The 26,449-nt window shown below is 35.4% G+C and overlaps 2 protein-coding genes across 2 annotated transcripts; one reads left to right on the top strand and one right to left on the bottom strand.

Annotated features, from left to right (window-relative positions):
• Nucleotides 1–2,223: 2,223 nt before the first annotated feature.
• Nucleotides 2,224–14,381, top strand: LOC107808710 (plant intracellular Ras-group-related LRR protein 6). The gene is made up of 21 exons (XM_016633248.2): nt 2,224–2,381; nt 4,602–4,665; nt 4,772–4,908; nt 5,020–5,106; nt 5,184–5,259; nt 7,734–7,808; nt 7,908–7,977; nt 8,072–8,149; nt 8,272–8,332; nt 8,464–8,542; nt 8,752–8,842; nt 9,171–9,231; nt 9,331–9,398; nt 9,475–9,545; nt 10,220–10,357; nt 10,835–10,939; nt 12,120–12,244; nt 12,326–12,422; nt 12,503–12,577; nt 13,355–13,410; nt 14,032–14,381. The coding sequence occupies exons 1-21, from the start codon at nt 2,317–2,319 to the stop codon at nt 14,105–14,107; spliced, it is 1,755 nt and encodes a 584-aa protein (XP_016488734.1). The 5' UTR covers nt 2,224–2,316; the 3' UTR covers nt 14,108–14,381.
• Nucleotides 14,382–18,676: 4,295 nt separating this feature from the next.
• On the bottom strand, nt 18,677–21,239 carry LOC107808709 (CBS domain-containing protein CBSX5). The gene is made up of 2 exons (XM_016633247.2): nt 20,807–21,239; nt 18,677–19,780 (listed from the first exon to the last, which is right to left on the bottom strand). Exons 1-2 carry the CDS (start codon nt 21,136–21,138, stop codon nt 18,922–18,924), a joined length of 1,191 nt encoding a protein of 396 aa, XP_016488733.1. The 5' UTR covers nt 21,139–21,239; the 3' UTR covers nt 18,677–18,921.
• Nucleotides 21,240–26,449: the final 5,210 nt, after the last annotated feature.

The raw sequence follows: 26,449 nt of genomic DNA, 5'->3' as shown, positions 1-26,449 counted from the left end.
TGCTTTCAATGCCTTCTAATCCATTGGCTGTAAATAATTTAAATTGGTACGAGACTCGTATCTATACGTCGTCTCGTGCCTATTTAAATTCTTCTTCCCGTGGCTGTCTTCACCGTGTCTCTTAGTCAATTGCTGTTCTTTGACCATTCAGCTAATCCACGTGTCATGCCACATCATTTTTAATATAAATTCAGTTTTTTTCCAATACACTAACTATCACAGATGATATATAGATATATGTAACAATATATAGATATCTAGAGATTTTTAGCAATTTTCTATTAACAAAAATATCTCTAATTTGGCATGGATTTTGAGAGTTTACGTCTTTTGAGAGAACTACTTTCATGGTGATTTTAGGTTTACGTGGTCGATAAACTCTCCATCATCTTGGTTCACACCATTACTAATCTTACAATCATTTTATAAAACTTATATATTTCACTTTTACAAGTATTCTTCTATCATGTAATAATTCCGTGGTATTCCAGTTCAACTGTCGTATATTAATCGTATGTATTACATCTTGAGATAGAGATTAGTTCAAAATACTTATGAGAAAAAAAAGGGAGTTGTATGACGCATTCTGAATATGTACGGTTACTATATGCAGTAACGATATATACAATTAAATCATATGAGTAATATATAATTATAGGACAACATTTCTTATTATAAATTCGTAATATGATAAAAATAATATTCTAAGTTGCTATCACAAATTAAAATTCATTGATAATTTAAAAATATATCTATTGTCAACGACAACAACTTAAGAGCCCGTTTGGATTAGTTAATTTGAAGTAGCTGACAAGCATTAGGTGCTGAAAAATACTTTTAAGTGTTGAAACTGATTTAATAAATAAGAGGGTGTTTGGCTAAGCTTATAAGCTGGATAAACTGGCTTATAAACATTTTTTGGCTTATCTACGCATTTGGTAAAATTAAAAGTGCTTATAAGTTAAGTGCTTATAAGCCAAAAATAAGCCAAAAGTCATAAGTTGGTCTCCCCCAACTTATCAAATTTCAGCTTATAAGCACTTTAGGTTTGACCAAAATATTTACTATTCTATCCCTAAAATACTTATTTTTAAAACAAAACTCTTTGTATACCCAGTTCTTCAGTTGCTTATTATTAATTTCAGCACTTTTATCCAAACACGTAACTGTTTATTTTTAAATCAGTTTCAGCACTTAAAAGTGCTTTTCAGCACCTAATGCTTATCAACTACTCTAAATCAGCTAAGCCAAATAGGCTCTAAGCAGTTACGTCTTTCGGTACAAGTGCTGAAATTGATAATAAGTTGCTGCAGTATTTGATAAAAAAGTGCTGATAAGCTCTTTTTCTGTTAAAATGACTTAATTAACCTTAGAACTGTTTACACTTATAAGGGCGTAATTTCTTCAAAATTTTAGATTCCAGATTAATTCAAATACAAAATATTCTATTTGTCATTTTATTTTAAATATAATTGTGCTTAGATAAGATAATTTTTATGATAAATATAATTTATTTTATGCTAAGCATATAATCTTAAGTTATAATAATTAATAAATTGACAAAAGTTTCTCAGTAAAAAATAAACCTAAATAGGATAAATTATTTGAAGAGAAACAAACATTGTCTTCATCACCACAACACTCAGAAAGCAATACACCAAAAAATTTGATATGTCCTTATTTATTATATACAGTTCAAAGATTAATACATAATCACATAGATATAAGTATGCAAAGGAATATAGAATTTTCTTATCTTAAATAGCCAATGAGAATTGCAGACTTGAGGAGGGGGAGGGGTTAGGTTGAATACTTGAGGCAGTGAGTATCGATGTAGGAGTTTTGTTCTAAAAATAAATATTTTAAAGATAAAATAATAAAAATTTTGGTCCAACTTAAAGTGCTTATAAGCTAAAAATTCATAAGCCAGGGGACCAACTTATGGTTTTTGGATTATTTTTGACTTATAAGCACTTAGCTTATAACCTTTTTAACTTTATCAAACCTCTAGATAAACCGAAAAGTACTTATAAGTATCCTCTAAATCCAATGAACTTTTGCCAAAGTCTTCACTTTCTTGAACCGAGGGTCTCCTGGAAATAACCTCTCTGTTTCTCGGGTAGAGATAATGTCTGGGTACATATTACGCTCCCAAACGTGACTTGTGGAAATATACTGGATTGTTGTTGTTGTTGCTTTCATTTCCAAGTTTAAAGTACCTAAGTACCAAATGGTATTACACTTTACCAAACGGGCGCAAGAGAGATCTTATTAAACATTCTTTCTTTCTCTCCACACAAATCTGAATCAATCGCCATGGATCGAGTCCTGAAAGCTGCGAGAACTTCCGGTTCTCTCAACTTATCAAATCGCTCTCTCAGGTGAATTCCCTAATTCTTCTCGCATTTTTTATTGTTATTGACTGATTTATACATTTCCTATTTCGCCACTGAAGATTTAATTTACTGTTCGCATTGTGCTTCTATTTCGCCACTGAGGATTTAATTTACTGTTCGCATTGTGCTTAAAACGATGAATGTAGAACATTCTAGAAGCTGAAATCGATTTTATTTTGTAATAATGCTGTGTGAGGACCTAGGATATGAAAGATCATTAACGATTCTGGACCTATTTGTACTCCGATGAACAGTTTGTCAGAACTTTTGAAAAAAAGCTATGAATTCAATATAGATTTAAGGATATAATTTATGTACATTGACAGTGTATATAAATTTTTATACCAAAGTAATTCTAACCTGTTTTAGCAAGTCACTTATAATTTATTCTAGGTTACTAATTCGTTCTATTAGATAGAGTTACCTGCGATTACCTTTAAGTGACCTGATTATGCAAATATCTTTTATACTGTCGGTGTATAGAACTTAAAAGTCTAGATTTTTTTATGACGGGTCCGAGCTAGCTTTTTAGCACCTCAACTATTCTACTAGGTATCTCCTACATCCACTTGCACAAGTACCGGATCACTCCGACCACCAAAGCTTAGGTAGAGGCCAGAGAGGAAGACATCACCTAGTGGTTTTTGCCTCAGCTGGGATTTGAACCTAAGGCATCATGGTTCTGCCCCCACTTCATTGACCACTAGGCCACAATTTTGGGTGCAACTCTAGATTTAAAGTTTCACAAAAATTGATATTGAGCTTTGTTCTCGTGGAAATTACGGTTTGAAAGAAGTGGATCGACTTGGTATATATATCGTGGTAGATGGAAATGATCTATCTTTTGGTACAAAGTTGTTTGCTTTTGAAGAGAATCTGAGGCTAAAGTGAAGAAAATAAAGGCAGTGGCTTGTTTTCAACAATTCTTCATTCATGAATGAAGACGAACAACTGATGGTTATTTTTTCGATTCAAGATATAAAATTTTCGTTTATACGCCATTGTGCCAGAAATGATTTATGTCTAATGACTCTTAAGACAAAAAACAACAGCTGCTGCATTGAATGGTCTTTGGATAGGAGAAAGGACGTCACTTTTCTTCTGTAAGCACGTTATTACTTGTAGATACATTATTAAGGGTGGAGGGGATTGGAATGGACATTGAGATTAATCATCCTTTTTTTTCTTCTTTTTGGATAAAGAGATGGCTTTGATGGTCTTACAATCATGCATTCTATTCCGATGACTTGCCATAAGGATAATGATCTTTTCGATTTCCTTAAATCAATGTGGTTTGTTCAAGTCCATATGAGCTAGTGATAAGCCTGAAATCACCTGTTGATCAAAATGCACAAATACTGGCTTGCGGTGGTTTCAAACATCAACTCATCAACTTTGAATTACACATGAAACTAAATACAACTATGCATGGATCCAGATACCAAGGTTTGCCTTAACTTTCAAAAGGCTAACCGTTGTTCGGTGAAATGGAAAAATTCAGGGGGGACTAATTGGCTAAAGAAATACAGTTGGATATGGGATTAAAAATTCAGTGTTATCCATGCCATTATTTAATTCTGTATTCTCCATACCATAATTTTGTTCTTCCTTGACAAGTCAAGAAAAGGGAACATTGACTGATGCATGTGATGTATGTCTGAAAATTAAAGATCATTAATTTGCAATTTTACCCCTGTTTATTTTTTTCTCGTTACTTCTCAAAGAGGAAGTAGTTTTATACTCCCTTCTATGAGAAACAATCTTAACATAGTGGCTGTCTATCGAGATATGATGCATAATAAGAGAAGCTCAAGACATTGGTGCTACCGTGTTTTATGTTTAGGGTAACGTCGGAAAGTTAAAAAGTTAGAACTATAATATATTCATTATTGAATTTGGACAATGTTTTGGAATGTCTAATAAGCAATGTGGGAAAATAAATTATGGGACAAAGGGAGCAGTATCTTATGCATCTGACTGGTTAACTATTGGTATATTGATATTTACATTATGCCAAGAAATTTCATATTGCTCTTCTCCAGTAATATATAGGTGTCAGCAAGGTGATTGAATGACCACTGTACTTGTTATGCAGATAATAAGTTCAAGATATAATGTCGTAATGTTTTTAAGCAGAGACATTGTAAATGGTCGATTTGCATCAATTATAGAAAGTAGGAGAATGACTTGCTTCTTCATGTGCAGTGAGGTGCCCAATGATGTATACAAAAGTTTGGATGCAGCCAGCGAGGACGAGAAGTGGTGGGAGGTATATGAATCTCTCGTTAGTTATATGTCTTAGTTCATAGGCACCTGGTTTATCTCCTTGGAAATTTCTAACTCTGATGCAAATTTTTGCCTTTTACTTTTTTCAGGCCGTGGAACTACAGAAGCTGATTTTGGCTCATAATGACATAGAAACATTGAAGGAAGATCTTCGAAATTTACCTCTACTGTCAGTGCTTAATGTTAGTCACAACAAGCTAACCTGTCTTCCAGCTGCTATTGGAGAGTATGACTTTTTAACCTCTTCAATCTTGAAATACTTTGGACTGGTCTTTTTAGCATCTTGCATGAAAGCTGATCACAGAGGTTTAAACGACTTCTCTTTTTGTTCTGCTAGGCTTCACATGCTAAAGTCCTTAGATGTATCATTTAACTTGATCGTGAACATTCCAGAAGAGATCGGAACAGCAGCTTCTCTAGTCAAGTATGTTTGAGCATTTCACCAATGTATTAAATAACATTTGATATACTACTTTCTTATTAAATATCTACTGACTCCAGGTTTGATTGTTCAAACAACAAACTAAATGATCTCCCTAACTCCCTTGGAGGATGTGTGGAGTTATCAGATCTCAAGGTAGCACCTCATCTTTCTGATGATATGTTATTATGTTAAGAAAAGATGGTTCTGATTAAAATGCTGAACTGTTTATCTTGCTTTTTAGAGACAGCAGTCATTTTTGCACATCTTAGTGAATTATTCGCCACCTTAAATTTTGAATGTCTACTTCTAGAAGGGCATCTGTGAGAATGGCACCGTCGATGTCATTCTTATAAGGAAGTTCTTTTCTAATGTTAACATGAAAATTGCCAGAGGAAAAAGAATTTTTTTGACTTTTTAACCACGATCTTGAACTTTAGCAAAATCACGATGCAAGAAAAGTTTAGCTTGGACTTTATGTCAATATGCAAGTTCCTAAAGGGTCTATCTGATGACCACTTCTGTGAAAGTTGTAAGTTGTGGAAATACTTGGTGTTTCATAAATAATTAGCCATTCTAGGATAAATGATTTTAAGTTCACTTTTTAAGTCATAAGTGGGATTTTGTAACATGATATTGGAAATTATGAGATGACGAACAATTTTGAAGGTCATTCTTCTTTGTCCTTGGAAGGGAGGACACATTTTATTGAGATCATAAGAGATCATCTCATTCTGCATTTATTGGCCAAACCATCTCTTCATGTAATAGCCAGATATTTGAGTATTTTACCCGAAGATATTCGATAAAGAGTGCAAGAAATTGAAGATTTGCTTACGGCGTGGGAGAATGTCACATGAACAATAAGTTCGAGTGCACTCGAAACACTTGTTGATCCATATCCAATTGTGCCGCATCTGTTTGTCCAAGATGTAGCTCCTATAAGTTGAATAACATTTTGCCCAACATCAATCAATCAACTAGGTCTTAATCCAAAATTAGTTGGGGGTCGGCTGGAGCAATCCTCTGTATCCATTTTGTTCTATTCAGGTTTGTTTTAGAGGAATACTTGTATATAGACTAAATTTACCCTAGCAGTTATCTTATTGCAACCGTCATGCTTTTGTTGGACTTGAGACCAACTATACTTTATGAAGCTCACGTAGACGGAGTTCTAGAAAATATTAATTACTCTGATTAGTGGAGAACATTATTTTGGATAGCGTGCGACGACAAATAGCGACGAGGGCCCACTTCACTGAGGCGAGAGGCGCGCAGCAAAGCGCTCTCTTTTTTGATGTGAAGCGACAATTTATACAAAAACATAAAATATTATATACATATAACTAAAAACTCAATAATAATAATATATTAATAAATATATCATTCAAAAATTAAAGACTCAATAGATAGTAATAACTCATAGTAGATTTGAGAAAAAAAAATTCATTTGAGTTCAAAATGCAATTAATTCTACTCTATAAATAATTGAAAAAACAGAGCAACAAAGTAAATAAAGCTATTGCCTCTGCTCGATTTTGAAAAACAGAGCAACAAAAAAAATAAAGCTACTGCTGCCTCTGCTCGATTTTGAAAAACAGAGCAACAACAAAAAAAAAGGCTGCAACAAAAAAAAAATAAAGCTACTGAACAAAAGATAAACAAAGCTGGGCTGAAAGAGAAAGAAAAAAGAAGAAAGAAGAAAGAAAAAGAAAAAAGAAGAACCGGAGAAGGGGTTGACCAGAAGAAGAAGAAAGGAGAAGAAGAAAAAGAAACCCTCAGGGGTTGGCCTGGTGGCAATTGACTTGAGCCTTGGGGTTTGCTCCCTTTCAAGGTCTCAAGTTCGAAACCCACTGCGTGCAAACAATTTCTGAGGGTCATTGGACTAGGTAAAACCTGAATTTACCGTGGTGCACTTGCGGGAAACTCCTTGCCGAGGGCATGTGCACCCCCGGGATTAGTCGGGGCTCTTAGAGACTCGGACACCCGGTGCAAATCAAAAAAAAAAGAAAAGAAGAAAAAGAAAAAAGAACTGGAGAATAAGGGTCGACGTCGACCAGAATAAGAAGAAAGGAGAAGAAGAAGAAAAGAAGAAGAAAAAGAAAAAAGAAGAACTAGAGAAGAAGGGGTTGACGCCGACCAGTAGAAGAAAAAAGAAACATACATGGGTCGCTGATGGCTGACAAAGACGATGGCAGAAGAAGCTTGTTCAAAGAAGCTCTGTGTCAATCTCAAGCCCTTATCGCTGTTAAGTGCCTTTTTTCTTTTCTTTTTTTAAATAGCGATGCTATGCTCGCTTCTCACCTCACTGTCGCCTCTCGCTACTCAAGAAGAGGCGACCGCTATTTTCAATCGCAACTCAACATGCTCTCTGTAGCGACACACGCTCGCCTCGCGTCGCTACACGTTTTTAGCGCTGTAGCGAGCGCTATTTATAACACTGGTGGAGAATGATTTATTTGAGGGAGTTCAGCACATTTAAAAGTCTTATTAGCATGGAGACTTGCTGTGACTTGAAGAAGCAATTTTTTAGCATGTGGATCAAACATAAACTATCAGACATTCTCCACTCCTCTCCTCCATTTGTTCATACCAGTTTGTTTTTTCCTTCTGTCTGTTCCTTCAATCAGGCATCAAACAATAGCATTTCCAGTTTGCCAGGAGATCTAGCAAAGTGTTCAAAATTAACAAAGTTGGATGTTGAGGTACTAAAACCTTATTGACTTTACTGCTTGATGATTTCTTATAGTCTTGCACTCGGAAAGTCGTGCTTGACAGTTAGCATCTTACTATCTTCATGGCAGGGAAACAAGTTAACTCTGCTACCTGAGAGTTTGATTGCATCATGCAGAATGCTTACTGAACTCAATGCATGTAAAACTCGGAGTATTCTATTCACTGTACTACCAATTGACTCTTAGTAACTCATATTAAGGAATTGGATTTACTGTACATCTAACTTTTACAGCGAAAAACTTGCTCAATAACATTCCAGAGAATATAGGAAGCCTTTCACGCTTGATTCGCCTAGACCTTCATCAGAACAGTGAGTACATCAAGCTTTTATCGTGGTTGTGACAGCACTCTAAATAATGCTGAATTTTTTGCATTGTGTAGCTTTTATCAGTTAACATGACCTGGTTTGCTCTCTTTATTTGAACTCTGTAGGAATTTCATCAATTCCATCCTCAATAAAGGATTGCTCATCTCTTTTGGAGTTTTATATCGGGTATTTCATGTCATTGATGCTTGTATTTCATTTTTTTTAGAGGCATAATTATTCTATGTCATTGCATTCTCATTTGTCCTCTCCACCGCCCCATCTGCTGCCCCATCCTTTGGTTTTGTCCACCTCGACAGGAATAATGCGCTTGCTTCATTACCTGTGGAGATAGGTGCACTTAATAGATTGGGGATATTTGATCTCCACTCAAACCAGGTGATTACTTATTCTTCATCTTCAATTCACAAGGTGATTCTCATAATTATGCCAAAGTATTTCAGTGAAAAAAAAAATCTGAAGATATTAGCAGTGCCCTGAAAATCAGATGTTGCAATTTGGTCTCTAGTGTAACCAGTTTCATATTGGTGAAATCATTTTGTCAACTGGCTATACAGTTGGAATAAGTTGTTTATTGTCATCTGCAGTTAAAGGAGTACCCAGTGGAGGCATGTAAATTGCAACTTTCAATGCTGGACTTATCTAACAACTCATTGTCTGGATTGCCTCCAGAGATTGGTAGGTTGTATTTGTTTTTGGTAGGCTGTATTAGAGGCTTACTTACTGTATTTTATATAAATTTATCAATAGTAGTGTATTTGGGTGTAGCTATGTTGTTTGACTTTGTGTCGTTTTATTCTGGTTCTCACTATCATTTCTGTTCTGTCCTTTTCTTTTTATATAGGTAAATGTAACTTTTATTATAATACCAGCATAACGGAAACTTATTGCTTTCTGTCCTTTTCTTTCTTGGTGCATTTTCTTGAGAGTGCAAGAGCATATAACATTATTTTGTTACTATATTGTGTTTATACGGGCTAATCTTGGCTACAACTTCATAACTTAGGCTTAATGACAACTTTGCGGAAGCTTCTGCTTATTGGCAACCCTATTAGAACACTTCGGAGGTTGAAATTAGATCTTAGTGCTTTTATTATTTGTTTTTAATTGTTTTCTCAGTACTTGAAATTATTCAAAATTTCTTTTAACTTGAAAAATTTCTCCAGCTCGTTGGTAAACGGACCTACACCTGCTCTATTAAAATTTCTTCGAAGTAGAATTCCAACTGATGAAGGTAAGATGGTGCTATATGCTCAATAAGGGCGTTCTTTCTATTTCTTGTTTTCTTGATGCAACTACTCTGAATGTAGAGTCTGCAGCTGCTACGCCCGGAAAGGAGGATGTTATTGCCATGGCAGCTAGGCTGTCCCTGTCTTCAAAGGTTATTCACTAACTTTATAGTTCTAAAATCTCCCATGCTCATGTCAGTAATAATGTATTTATTCTGCTGAATGTTTGGCCACCAGTGGAGATGAGTAAAGTTAAATCTCACTATAAAAATTAGTTTCCATAAATGTCGTCAATTCGTGATTCTTGTAGTCTACATAGCCAAGTTGTCCAGTCCACTTGTTTTTAATATTCTTTAATGGACTGGAGGCAGTGGAAGCACGATATAGGCATGACTATGAGATTTACAACAGTTTAGTTACTACTGCAACCTTCTTTTCTCTTAAGCTTCAAAATATTTGAGCAGAGGGGCAGTTCAAATTTGTAAAATTTTCATTTCTGATAAATTCCATATTATGGTCTCTACTGTCTAGCTTTGTAATATAGTTTCTATCACAATTCTTCTGTTAATTCAAGGGACAACTGATAAGAATTTTTGTTTTCAGAGAGCTGATAGAGACAAATGTGTGCAAAAAGCATCTGTTGTACACTGAAGCCAGAACTTGATAGTCGAATATGTTTAGTGTTTCTCTATAGTCTAAATATGATTTAATGTGGTCCTACAATGAATGCTAAGTGACTGCATGTAGTGCTACATTCTATGGGAAAATCCATTTGATTCTTCTCCCTGTCTGGTGATCGTATCATCATGAGTAGTTGTATTTGCAGGAGCTTTCTTTAGGAGGGCTTGGTTTGACTGCTGTCCCTTCAGATGTCTGGAAGTCACGAGACATCTCAAAATGTGATCTTTCAGGGAACTCAATCGAAGAACTTCCTCTTGAACTTTGCTCTTGTATTTCCTTGGAGGTAAACTATGTATTTTGCTGTTTCCCTATGTTTGCATGGAAAAGGTGATCAAGCCTGATTGACAAAAAAAATGAAGGCCAATCATTATTGTTGTGAAAGATATAACTGAAAGAAGAACCTTTTCATATATCTTTGATTTTAGTTAGTAGAGTGATAGTTGTCATTATGCAGTAGTTGAATTGTAACTCAATTGCCTCTGCATGCGGTCAACTTACTTGTGGGGTATCTGATTCATTCTGTCACTCTTTAACCACATATTTTCTGGATTTCTACGTCATTTATTCTTGTTTTTGGCAGGTTATAGTCGTTTGGTCCATGATAAGATAAAACGAATAAATCGAACTTTTGGGAACTCTCACTTGCTAGGACATGTTTATTTAGTTAGTCATAATGTCTTGAAAATTATGAATGAAAAATTTAGGGTTGGTTGGTTGGATTTACTTGTCTGTTGCTTATCACTTTATTTTATCTGTGCAGGCTCTCATTTTATCCAAAAACAAGATAAAAGATTGGCCCGGTTCAGTCTTAACATCTCTTCCTGCACTTACATGTTTGAAGCTAGACAATAACCCCCTCAGACAGGTAAATGGTTTTAGGTTGGTCCTGCGCTACTAACAGAAGATCTTTTGATGTTCCCGAGTTAGATCTACCAGAGAAAGGCTAACAATTGAATCACATACTTAAGATATGGACTAAAGAGGGATAATGAGAAAATATAATCAATCTGGCAGCTGTTCAATACAGCTTCCCGTCTTTTATCTTATGAGATGCATAAATGATTGTGTGGTAAATTCTACCTTGTAAAATATTATTGAAATAGAAAAGAAAAATGTAGCGTGAAAATATATTTTGCACGATAGAAGGAGCAGTTCAGTTACTATCCTTGAAAGTTCTTCAATGAACTTGAGTATTGATAGCCTTCTCAGAAAGGCAGCCCTATGAGAGAGGGATAAGGAACTTCTATCCTCTTTTTCTTTTTTCTTTTGTGGGGGGGGGGGGGGTTGTTCTTATTTACATTACTTGCCACTGGTCTACAGAATAGATCAATATACCATGGCAATTTTATGGTTAATACTATGACTAGCAGACTAGTCTATATTCTGCTATCCATGTCATTGTTGGTTAACTTTATGAGAAAGGGGGAAGCAGGAAACAACTATAAGGCAGAAAGTAGAGGATTAGCTCTGGATATCTTGAATGTATTAATTGTTCAAAGCTGTATGATCTCTCACAGCCCCCGAAGAATGGTGGTAGGATGATTTCTAACATCCTATTTGTGGGAAAGAACTTATTAATTGCATATGGGGATTAAGAAGTTTGTTTGATTGTTTCTGGTAGAGAAAGGCATTGATTTGATAGGTGAAATTTGTGTTTCTAGTTGATTTGTGAAGGACAAATTTTCTCCTAGTTTAAGCTAAAAGCATTTAAAGAACTTGAATTCTTGCATTTTGAATGATTTATAGTTGTGTAATATTTTAAGATGTCTCATAATGAGAAGTGTCTCATTAAATAGGGAAGAAGTAGCCAGTTGATTGGGCATAGAACTCTCTAGGCCCAAGTCACTAAAAATGCTGTCTTTTGTCAAGGGCCAAAGGAATAAATTTCATGGATGACAGTGGAGAAAACTGCCATCAAATTTGTTAGCACCCAACTCCAAGTACATGGAGAAAGTTCTAGTGTTTTCTTTTCTTTTTGTATTATTTTCTTAATCATATTTCTATGCCAATTTATTTCTAATCCTATTTTTTTCTCCTAATCATAGATACCATCCTCTGCCTTTCAAGCTGTATCCAAGCTTCAGATTTTGGATCTGAGTGGAAACATAGGTTCTTTACCAGAGCATCCCGCATTTTCTTGCCTACCAGAGTTGCAAGAGCTTTATTTGAGGTCTTTTAACAATCCTCATACGTAATTGATATAACTTTTTAAACTTTAGACTTGAAATATGTTTGGTACTTGGTTTAACAGAAGGATGCAAATATCTATTTTCCCAAGTGATATAATTAACTTAAAGCAGTTACGACTTCTTGATTTGAGCCAAAATTCCCTTCAATCAATTCCACAGGTAAAGTTATATTCTTATTAGCAAACAGAGTTCTTTATCCTACTGAAATCTTGGTTTAATATGGTATCATTTGTCTATAGGGTATAGTAAACTTGGGTTCTCTTGCGGAACTTGACCTGTCAGACAATAACATTTCTTCTCTTCCACCAGAATTGGTAAGTCTAAGCATTTACATCTCAAGAAGTTATAATTTGAGTCAATAGACAACGTGAGTTTTTGGAGTATGTCTTGCTACCTGCATACTGAGATCAAGGTTTGGCACAGTATTCATTTCCTGTAAGCCTTATTTACCTGAAGATACATTATAAACTTCCTGATTTGCAAGCATTTATCAATCAAATTCGTGAAGTAATAGTATATTTAGCACCAAAGGTGTTGCCTAGCGGTCAGTGAAGCTTAGATGAACCATGGGAGACCGGGTTTCAAATCCTAGCCAGAGGCAATAACAATTTTGCTTCTTTTTTCAACAACATTATATATATTGAATTTTGCCTCCTGTGTCGAAAATAATTTTGCTTTTGTTTGATCAGAATCTTGAAGTAGTAGTATATTTCTGTATCTTCCGAATTTGTGCCATTGAATCTTCGTTTTTGTGAGTGATATATCTTCTGTGTACTCTTCCATCTTTTGCTGCTCTGTACATGCACTTCCGAGGTGGTTCTTTTCTTGAATGTTGATACAATCTCCCTATATTGCCATCAGAGAGTTTATAGCTTCCTTAGGGCTGAAAAAAGAAAAAAGGAAAAAATAAAAATAAACATCCTAGTATTCTTCCCATAGGCTGAATTCTACTGTTGTTGGTAACCAGTGAAGAAAGGATCTTGTTAACAACAGGATTATCTCTTTTCTGGACATGTGTGTCCTTATTCTTAGAGATTTGTCTGCAGGTTTTTACATTTACTAAATGCTTTTTTATAAACATGATCCTGTAGGGTTTGCTTGAACCTAGTCTGCAGGTGCTAAGACTGGACGGTAACCCACTTCGAAGGTGAATTTAATGACTTCCTCTACTTCTTTTTTTTATTACTTTTTTTGGTTATTCTCTCTTCTGTTTGATTTTATCTGCTAATAAATGGAATTGGTGCAAAGGCTGAAAACAAGAACAGAAACACTTCACCAAAAACATGAACATAAAATAAGTCGGCCTAGGATGACAGTTAATAGAGAGACGAAAGCAAGCACTAAAAAATGCTCTGTTCTGCATATTCCCAATCAACCGTTTCAGTGGAGCCTGAAATCAGTATGGAAGTATCTTTCTTTCGATGTTAGCTTCAATCTGTTTCTCTCATCGTCCACTATGCCTATCCAGCTCACGTTTAACCATTTATTCAATAGTGAATTTTCCGATATGCCAACTAATCAGTATTACTTGAAAAAACTAGTAAATTAGATGCTGCTGGGATTGCTTCCACTTTCTGCTTGTAGCACCTAAACACTAACACCTTAGAATTGCACCAACTTTTCTCGCAAAGTACCATAAGATTCCTTAATCGCTCATATAGCAATCCTGCAGTAAAATTATTGTAAGAAACGGCATTTGGTTGAATTATTTATTCTCTCAATTCTGACCATATTTCCTTTTTTTTCTTCCCTCCTTTTAAACCCCCAGCATCCGAAGGCCCATTTTGGATCGAGGAACAAAAGCTGTTTTGAAGTACTTGAAGGAGAGAATTGTGGAGCATTAGCCTGTTTGAAATTTGATTCCTGTATCAGGCCTGTGGGCGTGAGTATTAAATCAGAGCACTTATTTCTGCGTCCAGTGTGTGAAAATTGTATCTTACCACTTCTTTGATATGTATTCCCCAACTTAAGGGAACTTGGAATGTAACATTATTGTATCCCATAGTTTATTGTGATACTGAGAATGACTGAATCGACAAACTCAGACAATTGACAAACCTGTTTGGTTTTTGGTGTTTGGTTGTCAAAAGATATTTTTAAGGACATTTTTCACCAGAAGTTCACTCGTTTTTTGCCGTTGGCAACTATCTTTCATATCACTACTTCAATCAACATTTAAAGTACATGAACTTTCATATGTCACAATTTCTTTAAATAGCTGTATGTGAACTTTTTCTTTTTATATCACTCTCGGATATTAAGTATGAATTACTACGGCACTATATTAATTAGCCAAATTTAACATTAATTTTAAGAAAGTCTTTATAGTTTTTGGAGATACATGCTATGGGTTTAAAATAGATTCGTTACAATTCAAAAGAATCTAATAGCCTGTTTGGCCAAGCTTATTTTTGGCCAAAAGCGCTTTTTTTTTGCCAAAAGCACTTTTGGCCTTAATTTGAGGTGTTTGGCCAAGCTTCTGGGAGGAAAAAAAGTGCTTTTGAGGAAAAGCAGAAACAGTTTTGGAGAAGCAGAAAAAAGTAGTTTCTCTCCAAAAGCACTTTTTTGAGAAGCACTTTTGAGAAAAATATACTTAGAAGCAGTTTTTTAAAGCTTGGTCAAACACTAATTGCTACTCAGAAGTACTTTTCAAACTAATTAGCCAAACACAAACTGCTTCTCACCAAAAGTACTTTTGAGAAAAGCACTTCTCAAAATAAGCTGATTTTTGCAGCTTGGCCAAACGTGCTATAAAGCTTGTACTAGTGTGGGACATTTTGTACCATTTAAATATACCCACTTTTGGGTTCACCATTGAAGTTATACATGTATCGTACAAAATTTTGCTAAGTATTCCCCTCGGATCTGAAGTAGTTCAAAATTTTGCTAAGTATTCCTCTCGGATCTGAAGTAGTTCAATTTCTTCAATGCAAGCTCAGAAATTAAATCTGAAGTTTCTCTATCTTTTAAATGCAACTTTAGAAATTTGAATTTTAATTAGTTCAATCTCTACAATGCAACTTCAAAAATCAAATTTGAAGTTCTTCTATCTTTTAAATATAACTTCAAAAATTCGAATCTTAAGTAGTTCAATCTCTTCAATGTAACTTCAGATTTTGAATCTTAAGTTTTGAACATAAATTTGTTCTTCAAATTTTAACAATCTAACACACGATTCAACGCCCAAATCTACTCCAAATGAGCTCAAATTTGAAATATAATTTCAAATATCATAAAGAATAAATCTCACGTTCAAATTGTCAAAAACAACAATAAATTAACTAACTCATTTTGTAAGTAAAAAGACGAAGAAGAAATTCTAAGCACAAAGAAGAAGAAAACATCAAGGAAGACCACATGAAAATTGCACAGCCAGTGGGCATTTGGTTTCAGAAGTTTATTGGAATCATTTCAGGAAATATTAATTAACTTTGTTATGTATGGAAAGCTAGACCAATTCTTATCAGCCTACTTTTGGAAACAAAAAATCAACTCAAATTCAATTTCCTAGTAGCAAATTATTTTGATTCTAGAAGCAATTTAACTCAACTATTTGTATTGTAATGCAAAACTAATCCAACAATCTCATGTAAACACTCAACTATTTCCCAAAAGTATTTTCTACTACATTTTCCAAATCAATCCTTTAGAAAACTAAACCAAAGTTAAACCCAAAAACTCATCTAAGATTAATAATAAGATCCCAAAGAATTCAGCACCAGTATCTTACCCATCCAAGAGTTGTTACCCTCATTTGAAGATTGCTATAAATAAATAAATAAATAAATAAATAAATAGCCAAATCCTCTTAAACCCTTACCAGAGTCAAATCTTACCTATCTCAGTTAAAGCCTTGTTCCCACATAAGATGAGCATAGGAAAATAGCTATTACTAAAAAAAAAAAAAAAAAAAAAAAAGCATAGGGAATGGGAGCTGAAAAACCCAACTCTATTGGAAGCATAGTCGGAGTCAAGACTCGAAGTTTATGAGTTTGGGATTATAAATTTTTGAATTTGTTACGTTTTAAATTAATAATTTGTACATATCCAATAATTTTTTAAGATAAATACATAATTTAGATCAAAGCTATAAAATTCGACCGAATCTCTAACTTCTACTTTCCCTCCGCCCTGATTGGAAGATCATTTATTAATCTTTAATTTGATTCTATGGGTATCTCTCATACAAAACTCGAGAAGACAGAATGTCAAATCTGCTTCATTACGTGAGATTCTTGATTTGCTTCACATATCAAATCATTACTATATTTTTACTATTATTATAAAACACTCACTAATCCCTATTCCAAGTTTCTCTGTTCAAGTTATGTACCTAACTGTTTACTATTATTAACAAGCTTGGCTTTAAAAGCTTTCCTGTCCTTTTTCCTTTTTTTTTTGTTGTTCACCCGTCCGAAGCGAATTCAAGATTTAAATTTGAAGAGATCAAAAGAATATGATCTCGATTCCATCTTCTTATAGCCCCTTTCAGCCAAGTCAGTGAGTTAAACACATTTCTCTCAACCATATTCAAAGTTGTTAGTACTGAATTCGTTATATTTTAAAAATTACGAGTTCAAATATATTATTAGTTGAAATATTAATTGATTTTTATATATATAATTTATATTTAAAATCAAGTAAAAGTAAAGACATGATTACACACGCACAAGAGATTTAACTTATTGCTCCAAACGTGTAAGGCGTGAGAAGAGAACTGAAAAGTTTCCCTTTTTGCAGGAAAAAGTAGTTTTAAGAGTTTAAGATTTATATTCACTTAATATGCGTAAAGTGTTAAGTAAAAATGAAAATTTATTTTTAGTATACATGTCAAGTAAAAGTGAACAGAGAGAATATTAGTAAGCGGTTAAACATTACTCCTTCCGATCCACAATAAGTAATTTTTGGCTGTTTTTCGGCCTTTTCCCTTTTGGCTGTTTTCACACAAATTAAAAAAAATTCACCTTTTAATATTAATTAGTAAGGAAATTGACCATATTAACTTTTACTATCTCTTCACATAAACACTCATAACACATACTCCAACACTATTTATTCCAAGGACAATATAGAAAAAAATAATTAATTCATTCTTAAAATCTGGAAAATCAGATATTTTGGAGCATAAAAAAAAGGCAAAAATTACTTATTATGGACCGGAAGGAGTACTATATTCGATTTCTATTAAATGTGTTTAAAAGTTTCAATACACTCTTTAAAATGGCTTATAATGTCTAGTGCGATTAACATTTTTTGTGTCAGTACTTCACAAAGTACACTTTATCAATTCTTTAATAACATTGATGGGTGAAAAAGCATTAAAAATAGGAATTTCCGTGCAAGCTTGCTACACCTATATTTGGAGAAGAGGAGCTACAAAACTCCGTTAACTTCGACAAAAATTCTAGATACATATGAATATATATATATTAATAACGGTCATATATTTTATATGGAACTCTTAAGATCAAAAGTCAGATGAGGACACTGGTCGAGCAATCCGCTCATATCTCTCGATACCTTCAAATTCTGAGCCCGCCTTTACGTGCTATCTCGCCATAATTATTAAATAGGCAATGTTGATTCAGTCAAGGAAGTTGCTTTCTTCCATACTGCTATGCAACTCATATCTAATACTAGTGACTAATGAAAACGAAAGAAAACTAAAACATGTACTTTTTCGCTTTTAGATCTCTTTATAAGAATTGATTATATCAATGCTATCCTTTTCAAAGCAGAAACAGCGTAATTAAGAAATGCTTATTTTCCTATAAATTGATTATTTATTTGAATTTACGGTTAAAATAAGAAGTTTGCTGTGAGGTTGTAGTAGAAGGAAAGCCTTGGAGAATTGTGGTGGAGCGGTAAGTATTCCTTTATCCTTAACCAGAGGTTTCGGGTTCGAGTCTCTGGGTATGGAATTACCTTTGTTAAGGAGCGCATTACCCCAATGTGGGACTTTTCGTCGCGAATCCGGATTTAATCGGATCCCAATATGGGTACCGAACACCGGGTGAAAAACCAAAAAAAAAAGAAAACCTTGGGGCAACGTTAAAATTGTCTCTATGTGACCTAGAAGTCGGTTCGAGCTTGTGGAATCAGTCAAATGCTTGCATCAGGGTAGGTTGCCTACATCACATCGATTAGATGCGACTCTTCCCCGGATCCTACGTGAACACGAAATACTTCGTGCACCGAGCTCGCAACCCTTTTCCGGATTATGCGCAAACACTACTAAAAAAGCGCGAAATCCTTTGTGCACCGGGCCGCTAAAAAAGGGGAGTGGTACTTATTTCTTACTCCTCCTAAGAAAAGTGTGGATCCCTTGAAAAAGACCCTTATTTTTATTGCATCCCTATCAACTTTTCTTGCTCTTTTATACTTATACCTAATAGATAGTACTACAAAAAAGCTCAAAAGCAATACTTTTATATTCCTTAAATAGAAGATTGATACACTTTATTCCATCCACCAGTCTTGAAACCAACAAAATAGTACCATAATATTACAAAGTCACATGGGAATACAAAGCTCAAAATAGAAGTGGAAGAAAAAGTAAGAGAAGTACATTCTCATATTCACAAGAACTTATAGCCTCACCATGATCTGTGAACAACAGATTTTAGAACTGCACTTTGAAATACTAATCAAAATTTCATCACATTATTGACTCTAATTGGTCACGAAAAACTTCTAACATGTTAGCAAATGTCACAATACCTACAACACTGCAATCATCTTCAATCACCCACACGTAGTTGACGCGATGCGCGATCGCCTGAACCATTACAGCGACCAGAGAACTGCCCGGATAACACACGATCGCCTCAGCCCGTCTCACCATCCTTGCGGAATAGCTACTCGACTTATTGTACCTCCCCGACCTCGAGGATGAGAAACTCGTGGTCGGGGAAGGTAACTCCTCATCGGATAACGATGAGTTGGAGGAAATGTCGGAGGGATCAATCTCGAATTCCTCAAGCATTCCTTCAAGATTTCTTTCCTTCAACCTCGCCTTCACTACCCTCACGATGTCCTCCGGTGGCCCTCCACAATCAATGTAGGCCATGAGTTCACCAGCCGAGAGGGTCATGATTGCTGCGGCCACAGTCTCACCACAACAAGCTAGGGTGGACGGAGAGATTTCTCCGATTAGTAGACCATCATCATCCACAATTGCCACGGACGTTTGGTCCACGAGGGATCGAGAGATCGCCTCAATGGCCGATGACGCTGGCGAGTGATACCCTATCGATATAAACTCCGTGCTAATAATGCCAAGGGCCTCAATGGAGAGTGTTGGAAGGGGTGAGAAAAACCCAATTGAGCTTAGGAAATATCTAATGATATCTTCTTGAGTTAGCCAACAAAATTCGCGCCCATTGTGGAGCGTACAACTCTTTGTTGGTGAAGATTTTTGCAACAATTTCCTTCTTGAGCTGCCACTAAATCTACTCTCTATAGGAACCACTAGATTTTGAGCTCCTTGAAGTATTAGATCAATGGCTTCTATTAAGCTACAAAGGAGAAAAACAAATACATAAATCAATTTTTGAGGCATAGAATAACTAAGTGAATGTGAAAAAATACTTTCACTAGTTGGGCTACATCAATGCTAAATTAAAATATGATTTCTGAGACAAATATCCCTAAAAACTACAGTCAATCAAGAATCTTGGAAATGTGAAACATAAGTAAGAGCCCGTTTGGCCATGAATTTTTTTTTTTTTTACTTTTTTCCGAGATTAGTGTTTGGCCATAAAATTTTCAATTTTCACTTGAAGATGAATTTTGAAATTATTCAAAAATTTGAAAAACTCCAATAAGCTATTTTTCAAAATTTTCACTCACTTCACTCACAAACGTTCAAAAACAATACAAAATTATATTCATATCCAAACACAACTCTAATTTTCAAATTGCATTTTCACTTGAAATTTTTTTTTCATTTTTTTTTTGAATTTTACAATTCTTATTTAAAGAACACCCACTAAAAATGCCAAGAGTTACTAAACCAATAAAAAAATCAAGAAAAGTAGATATTGGAAAATAGAAAAAGGGCAAATTTTGATGGTTCAATTCTAAAATTAAGTACAAATTCTTGAATCTTTGAATTCCTATCTACACCAAGAATCATCAGATTGATATTTGAGGTGGCAAAATATAAGAGAGCAAATGAACTAAGAGCCAAACAAGATCAACTAAAAGAACCCCACATAAGAAAAAAAAAACAAATTAAAGAGAGTAAGAACCCCACATAAGAAAAAAAGTAAATTCAAGAGAGTAAATGAAGTAAGAGCAAAACAAGAACAATTAAAAGAACCCCACATAAGAAAAAAGTAAATTCAAGAGAGTAAATGAACCAAGAGCAAAACAAGAACAATTAAAAGAACCCCACATAAGAAAAAAAGCAAATTAAAGAGAGTATATAAAGCTAAGAGCAAAACAAGAACAATTAAAAGAACCCCACATAAGAAAAAAAAAAAAAAAAGTCAAGAATTTGACATAACAATTAAAAAAAAAAAACTTAATTTTTTTTTTACCTTGTAGAGGGTTGCACATGCCTAACAAGAGAAGAATCTTTAGGCAATAGAGCAGTGAGAGGAGATTTGAGAGCCAAAGAGGGAGAGGCAAGATTTTCTTGTTTACAAAGAAAACAGATTATATCAACCATACAAATTTTCCCAACACAAAGACAATCTTGATTTTCAAGATTCTTGAAATGGTGACAATCCCAAATACTAATGCAATAATCTTCACAAGATTTGAGAGAAGCTAAAGCTTCAGCGATTGAGGAAGAAAGAGAGAGAGACCTAAGCGGTGGCTTGCCCAGGCAAAGGTCAGCTACCTCATGAGCTAAAAGACGAGCTGCCATGCAAGAAAAGACACTAATTTTTGATGAATTAAATACAGTGAAATCAGAGATTGAAAGGGGAAAAACCAGAGAGATTTTTTAAAGAGTTCTGAGAATTGAGAAATGAGTGTGTCATTTGAGAGAGTGGAAGTGTGCTGATTTATAAAGCAGGGGATGACACGTTAACCCCGAGGGTGGGGGAGTTCTGGGGGGTGGGGGGGTAGGTGGGGGATTTGGTTTTTCTTTTTTCTTTTTTGGGGGGTGTGTGGGGGTGGGGGGTGGGGGGTGGGGGGTGACAGTAGAAGTAGAGTAAACATGTTGCTGAGTCCTTTTCTGTTGGTTTGTTGGGGAAGGACATTTTTGTTGTTTTATGTATTTTAAAAGTTTTATGGATTTAAGGAGTATATTTAGGCAGAGGCCACCTAGAATTCTTATGGGACGGGGTACAGTATTATATCCAGTTGATAAACACTTTTATTTGATAACGTTTTGACTTCCAACGTCCCTTAAAAAATAATAAATAAAATATATAATTTACCATAATAGTCATATTAATTGATGCATATTTTATTGGATATAAGAAAATAATTTGAAATAAGAATAAATACAATGGGTATAATAGAAATTTTTTTTAATCTTCTCTTAATATGTAATAACAACAACAACAACAACGACCCAGTATAAATCCCACAAGTGGGGTCTGGGGAGTGTAATATGTACGCAGACCTTACCCCTATCCCAAAGGATAGAAAGGCTGTTTCCAGGAGACACTCAGCTCAAAAAAGCAACAAGGGCCGATATATTAGTACCATAACTCTTCTCTTAATATGCGTAAAGTGACAAATAAAAATGAAAATCTATTTTTGTATACATATCAAATAAAATAAAGTGAACAGAGGGAGTATTCAAGTAGTATCCCTAAAGACTTTTAGTATTTAATTGCTTTAAATTAACTATTTTAAGTTAATGATCTAATATTGTAGTGCGATGTATAAAAATTTTCTAATTTTAGATGTCTGAGGTTCGAGTTGAAAATGCGAAAATTCTCATACGAAATATTTTCTCCTTAAATAAATCTTATCCTGCGCGTATCTAGATTAGATGGAATTTAGATAATACGGGCACGGGAACCTAGTGAGAATAGAAAAAAGGAATTTTTTTGCGGCATTTTTGTAATTTAATAATGTGATAGTAAGTTAATTATAATTTTATGATTTTATAAATTAAGATGTATTATAGAAAGTTAATCGTAATTATTTTATAGAAAATGTAAACATTATTTTTCACCATCAGCATACTTTAACACATTTCATTTAATTTGATCTACTTTAACAAGTTATTCGTTTTTTTTTGGGTCTAGTTGTGAACTTATGTGTAGTGTAAATATTTATTTGTACTCCCTCTGTTCCAATTTACGTGAACCTATTTGACTAGATATGAAGTTTAAGAAAAAATGAAGACTTTTGGAATTTGAGGTCCTAAACAAATCAAAAAAGGGTCCAGAGTATTTGTGCAGTTATAAAATCTTCTTGTTAAGGGTAAAATTATAAATTTAAGCTAAATTGTTACCAAATTTAGAAATGGGTCATTCTTTTTAGAACGGACCAAAAAAGAAATAGGTTCACATAAACCGGAACAGAGGGAGTAGTTAGTTTTTAAGTCATCTAATTGTGAAAGTACCACCAAAGGATGTGGTGCAATAGATGAGACTGCTCTTTCCTTAACCAGAGGTCTCGGGTTCGAGCCCTGGGTATGGAAAAATCCTTGGTACAGCGCTTCCCCTGAATGGGACCCTATGCGGCGCGAATCCGAATATAGTCGGACTCTAATATGAGTATCGGACATCGGGTGGGAAACCAAAAAAATCTAATTGTGAAAGTATATTCAATACCTTGAGTTGATAAAACTTACTCTTTTCTTCATGTTCATTGAAGAATCATGTAAATACAAAAATCACCTCAACTCATTCTCATTTTGTTTCTTTTTTCTCATGGATGTTGAATTCTAAACTTTGACATCTTCCTCAGTATAAAAAAGTTATCGAAATTAATTTGGTCCAAACATAGACACAGAGATCGAGATTGTAAATAAATTGGACAAAAAAGGTGAAGAAATTTTGTCTTTATATAAATTGGACAAAAAGTTTTCTCAAGATTATCTATTACTCTTAGATTATCTATAATAAAGGACTTCCATATATTTACAATTAATGAACTCGTTAATTTTAACATGCTTGCCTTTGAATGTGTACCACAAAGTCCCATTTTGTAATTGTTCCCGGGGCGGAGCTAGATACCGAGGAACGGTTCTGTGACGATCCAAAGGGGTCATCACCTGTTTTCTTATTTATTCTGTGTTTTCGAGGCCTTGAAAATCTCATTTAGAGTCGTCTCGATTTGTGTGCACAGTTCGGGCGCGTAGCCGAAAAGCTTAAATATGAAATTTTGTGAAAAATATTAAGTTTTGAGGTTAAAATGAATAAGTTTGACTTTGGTCAACATTTTGGGCAAACTGACCCAAACTCGTGATTTGATGGTCCCGGAGGGTCCGTAGGAAAATATGGGATGTGGGCATATGTCCGAAATCGAATTCCGAGGTCCCAAGCCCGAGAAATGCATTTTTAAGTAAAATTATTTTTTGAAAATATTTAAGGAAATTGGAAATAAAATCTGATTAGAAAGCGATGGTATCGGGCCCGTATTTTGGTTCTGGCGCCCGGTACAGGTCTTATATATGTTTTAAGCTCTTCCTGTAAAATTTGGTTGAAATCGGACGTCGTTTGACGTGTTTCGGACTTGAAATCCTAGATTTGAAAGTTGATGAAGTTTTTGAAAAAATTCTTGATTTTGAGGTTTGATTCATTGTTTTGAGGTTATTTAGGCGATTTGATCACACAGATAAGTTCGTATGATGTTGTTGAGTTAGCACATGTGTTTGGTTAGGAGCCCCGAGGGCTCGGGAGTGTTTCGGAATGGTTTTAGCCTTGTAAAAGTTGCAGATTTTCTGCAGTCAGTGCACATGCAATTTGTTCTTCGTGTTCGCGTGGTCCCACTCGCGAACGCATAAGGCAAAGATCCTAGGTGCCCAGTTTCTTCATCGCGAACGCGAGCTTTGGGACGCGAACGCGAAGCTGGGGGGAAACCCTTCGCGAACGCGGCCCTACATTCGCGAATGCGTAGGGTTCACGGGAGGGCCACCCAATTTGTTCATTGCGAACGCGAGGGCTCGAGAAGCTGTAGCTTCGCGATCGCGAGCCCCTTGACGCGAACGCGAAGGCCAAAAGGCCTGACCCATCGCGAACGCGTAGCTTTAAATCGCCCAGTTATTTTAAGTTTCAAAAACAGAATGCAAACGGGATTTCTCAAAATTTTGCAAAACTTCTTCTTCTCCAAAGCTCATAGACGATCCTTGAAGCACTTTTTCACCAAAACTTCTTGGGTAAGTAATCTCCAACTCGTTTTCTTCCATTTTCCTCAACATCTAATGAATTTCTAGGCCTAAAACATATGATTAAGGGTAGAAAATTAGGGATTTGGGTAGAGTTAGGGCTTTTTGATTTTTCTTGATTTAGACCTCGTTTTGGGGTCGAATTTGAAAATAAATTATATATTCGGGCTCGTGGATGAATGGGTGATTTGATTTTTGGTCCGAACCTCATGTTTTGACCAAGCGGGCCCGGGGTCGATTTTTGGGTTTTTGGGAAGAATACTTGGGAAGCTACAATTAGGCATTGGATTCGAATTGTTTAGCACTTATTGATGATATTGAGTCAATTATGTATAGATTCGATTGGGTTGGAGCCGAATTTGAGAGGAAAAGCGGTGTTCGAGGCTTGAGTTGGCCGTGAAAGTTCGAGGTAAGTATTCGGTCTAACCTCAACTTGAGGGATTAGGAGTTGAGTCATATTTGCTACTAGCTTCTTGTTGAGTGCGATGTATAGGCATGGTGACGAATATCTATACGTTGTTATCGAGCATGACCGTGAATCTTAAATTTGAACGTTGTTGTGCTCTTAGATGGCACTTCGGATGCTTTAATTAATGACCTCCTATATTGAGTAAAGATTGATTTTATCCTCGTAGATCTTAGTTATGATTGAGTATTGTCATTAATTGAGCTGAGTACAAAATGAGTTAGGATTTGGTTACAGCTGATTCTCCTTGCCAGGATGACTGTTTTGATATTGTTGTTCCCTTACCGGAAAGTTATTAAATTATTTTTGTTCCCTTCCCGGAATTTCTTGTAATTTTGTGATGACTTGTAAATGGGAGCGGGTGATACGCCTACCACAAGATATGATGAAAAGGGAGCGGGTGGTACGCCTACCACAAGATCGATGAAATGGGAGCGGGTGGTACGCCTACCACAAGATATGATGAAATGGGAGCGGGTGGTACTCCTACCACAAGATCGATGAAATGGGAGCGGGTGGTACGCCTACCACGAGATATAATGAAATGGGAGCGGGTGGTACGCCTACCACGAGATATAATGAAATGAGAGCGGGTGGTACGCCTACCACGAGATATAATGAAATGGGAGCGGGTGGTATGCCTACCACAAGATATGAGAAATGGGATCGGGTTGCACGCCTGCAACAAGATGAAACTGAAAGTGAAAGTTGCATTATTTCTTTTTATCCGTGTTAGAAGTTAAATTGTAGTTTCCTTATTATTCTTTGATATTCTGTTTTATCTGCTACCCCCGAAGCATATTCCCTTTCCCTGGCTTTGATTGCTTATTACCTGTTTATTTTTTTCCGCCATATATTATATAACTGCACAAGTTATCTGGAGTCTTGTCCTAGCCTCGTCACTACCTCGCCGGGGTTAGGCCAGACACTTATTAGCACATGGGGTCGGTTGTGCTGATACTACACTCTGTACTATGTGTAGATACCGGAGTAGCTTTTGGTCAGCAGCAATAGCTCGGGAGCCAGCCTTCAGTCCACCGAGACACCGAGGTAGCCTTGCAGGCGTCCGCAGGCCCGACGTCTCCTCTATCTTATTTCATATTCCGTTATCTCATGTATTCGAGACAAACAATGCTATATTTCTTTCAAACGGTTGTATTTAGTACTCTTAGTAGTCCGTGGATGTTGTGAAACCAGGTTCTGGTTAGAGGCACGTGATGGTCTTTGAGACATTTTCGTTTTCTATTTATTTAAGACTTCCGCTAAATTTTATATTCCGCTGTTATTTAACGGTTTATTTCCTTGTTATTATAATTGGTAAGAAGTTTTAAAATAAAGGAGTTAATGATTTCTAAGTTCATGGCTTGCCTAGCTTCTACGAGTAGGCGCCATCACGACTTCCGAGGGTGGAAAATCCGG

The sequence above is a fragment of the Nicotiana tabacum genome, chromosome 1 (genome assembly GCF_000715075.1).
Source record: "Nicotiana tabacum cultivar K326 chromosome 1, ASM71507v2, whole genome shotgun sequence".
Lineage (NCBI taxonomy): Eukaryota > Viridiplantae > Streptophyta > Magnoliopsida > Solanales > Solanaceae > Nicotiana > Nicotiana tabacum.
The sequence above is the reverse complement of the archived record's forward strand: the minus strand, read 5'-3'. Positions and strand labels throughout refer to the sequence as shown.

Coding starts and splice junctions, on each gene's coding strand:
- LOC107808709 (XM_016633247.2), bottom strand. CDS start 21,138: ATGGCAGCTCGTCTTTTAGCTCATGAGGTAGCTGACCTTTGCCTGGGC. Junction 19,781..20,806: donor CATGTGCAACCCTCTACAAG/GTAAAAAAAAAA, acceptor TCTCCTTTGTAG/CTTAATAGAAGCCATTGATC.
- LOC107808710 (XM_016633248.2), top strand. CDS start 2,317: ATGGATCGAGTCCTGAAAGCTGCGAGAACTTCCGGTTCTCTCAACTTA. Junction 8,843..9,170: donor TGGATTGCCTCCAGAGATTG/GTAGGTTGTATT, acceptor TTCATAACTTAG/GCTTAATGACAACTTTGCGG. Junction 12,578..13,354: donor CTTCTCTTCCACCAGAATTG/GTAAGTCTAAGC, acceptor ATGATCCTGTAG/GGTTTGCTTGAACCTAGTCT.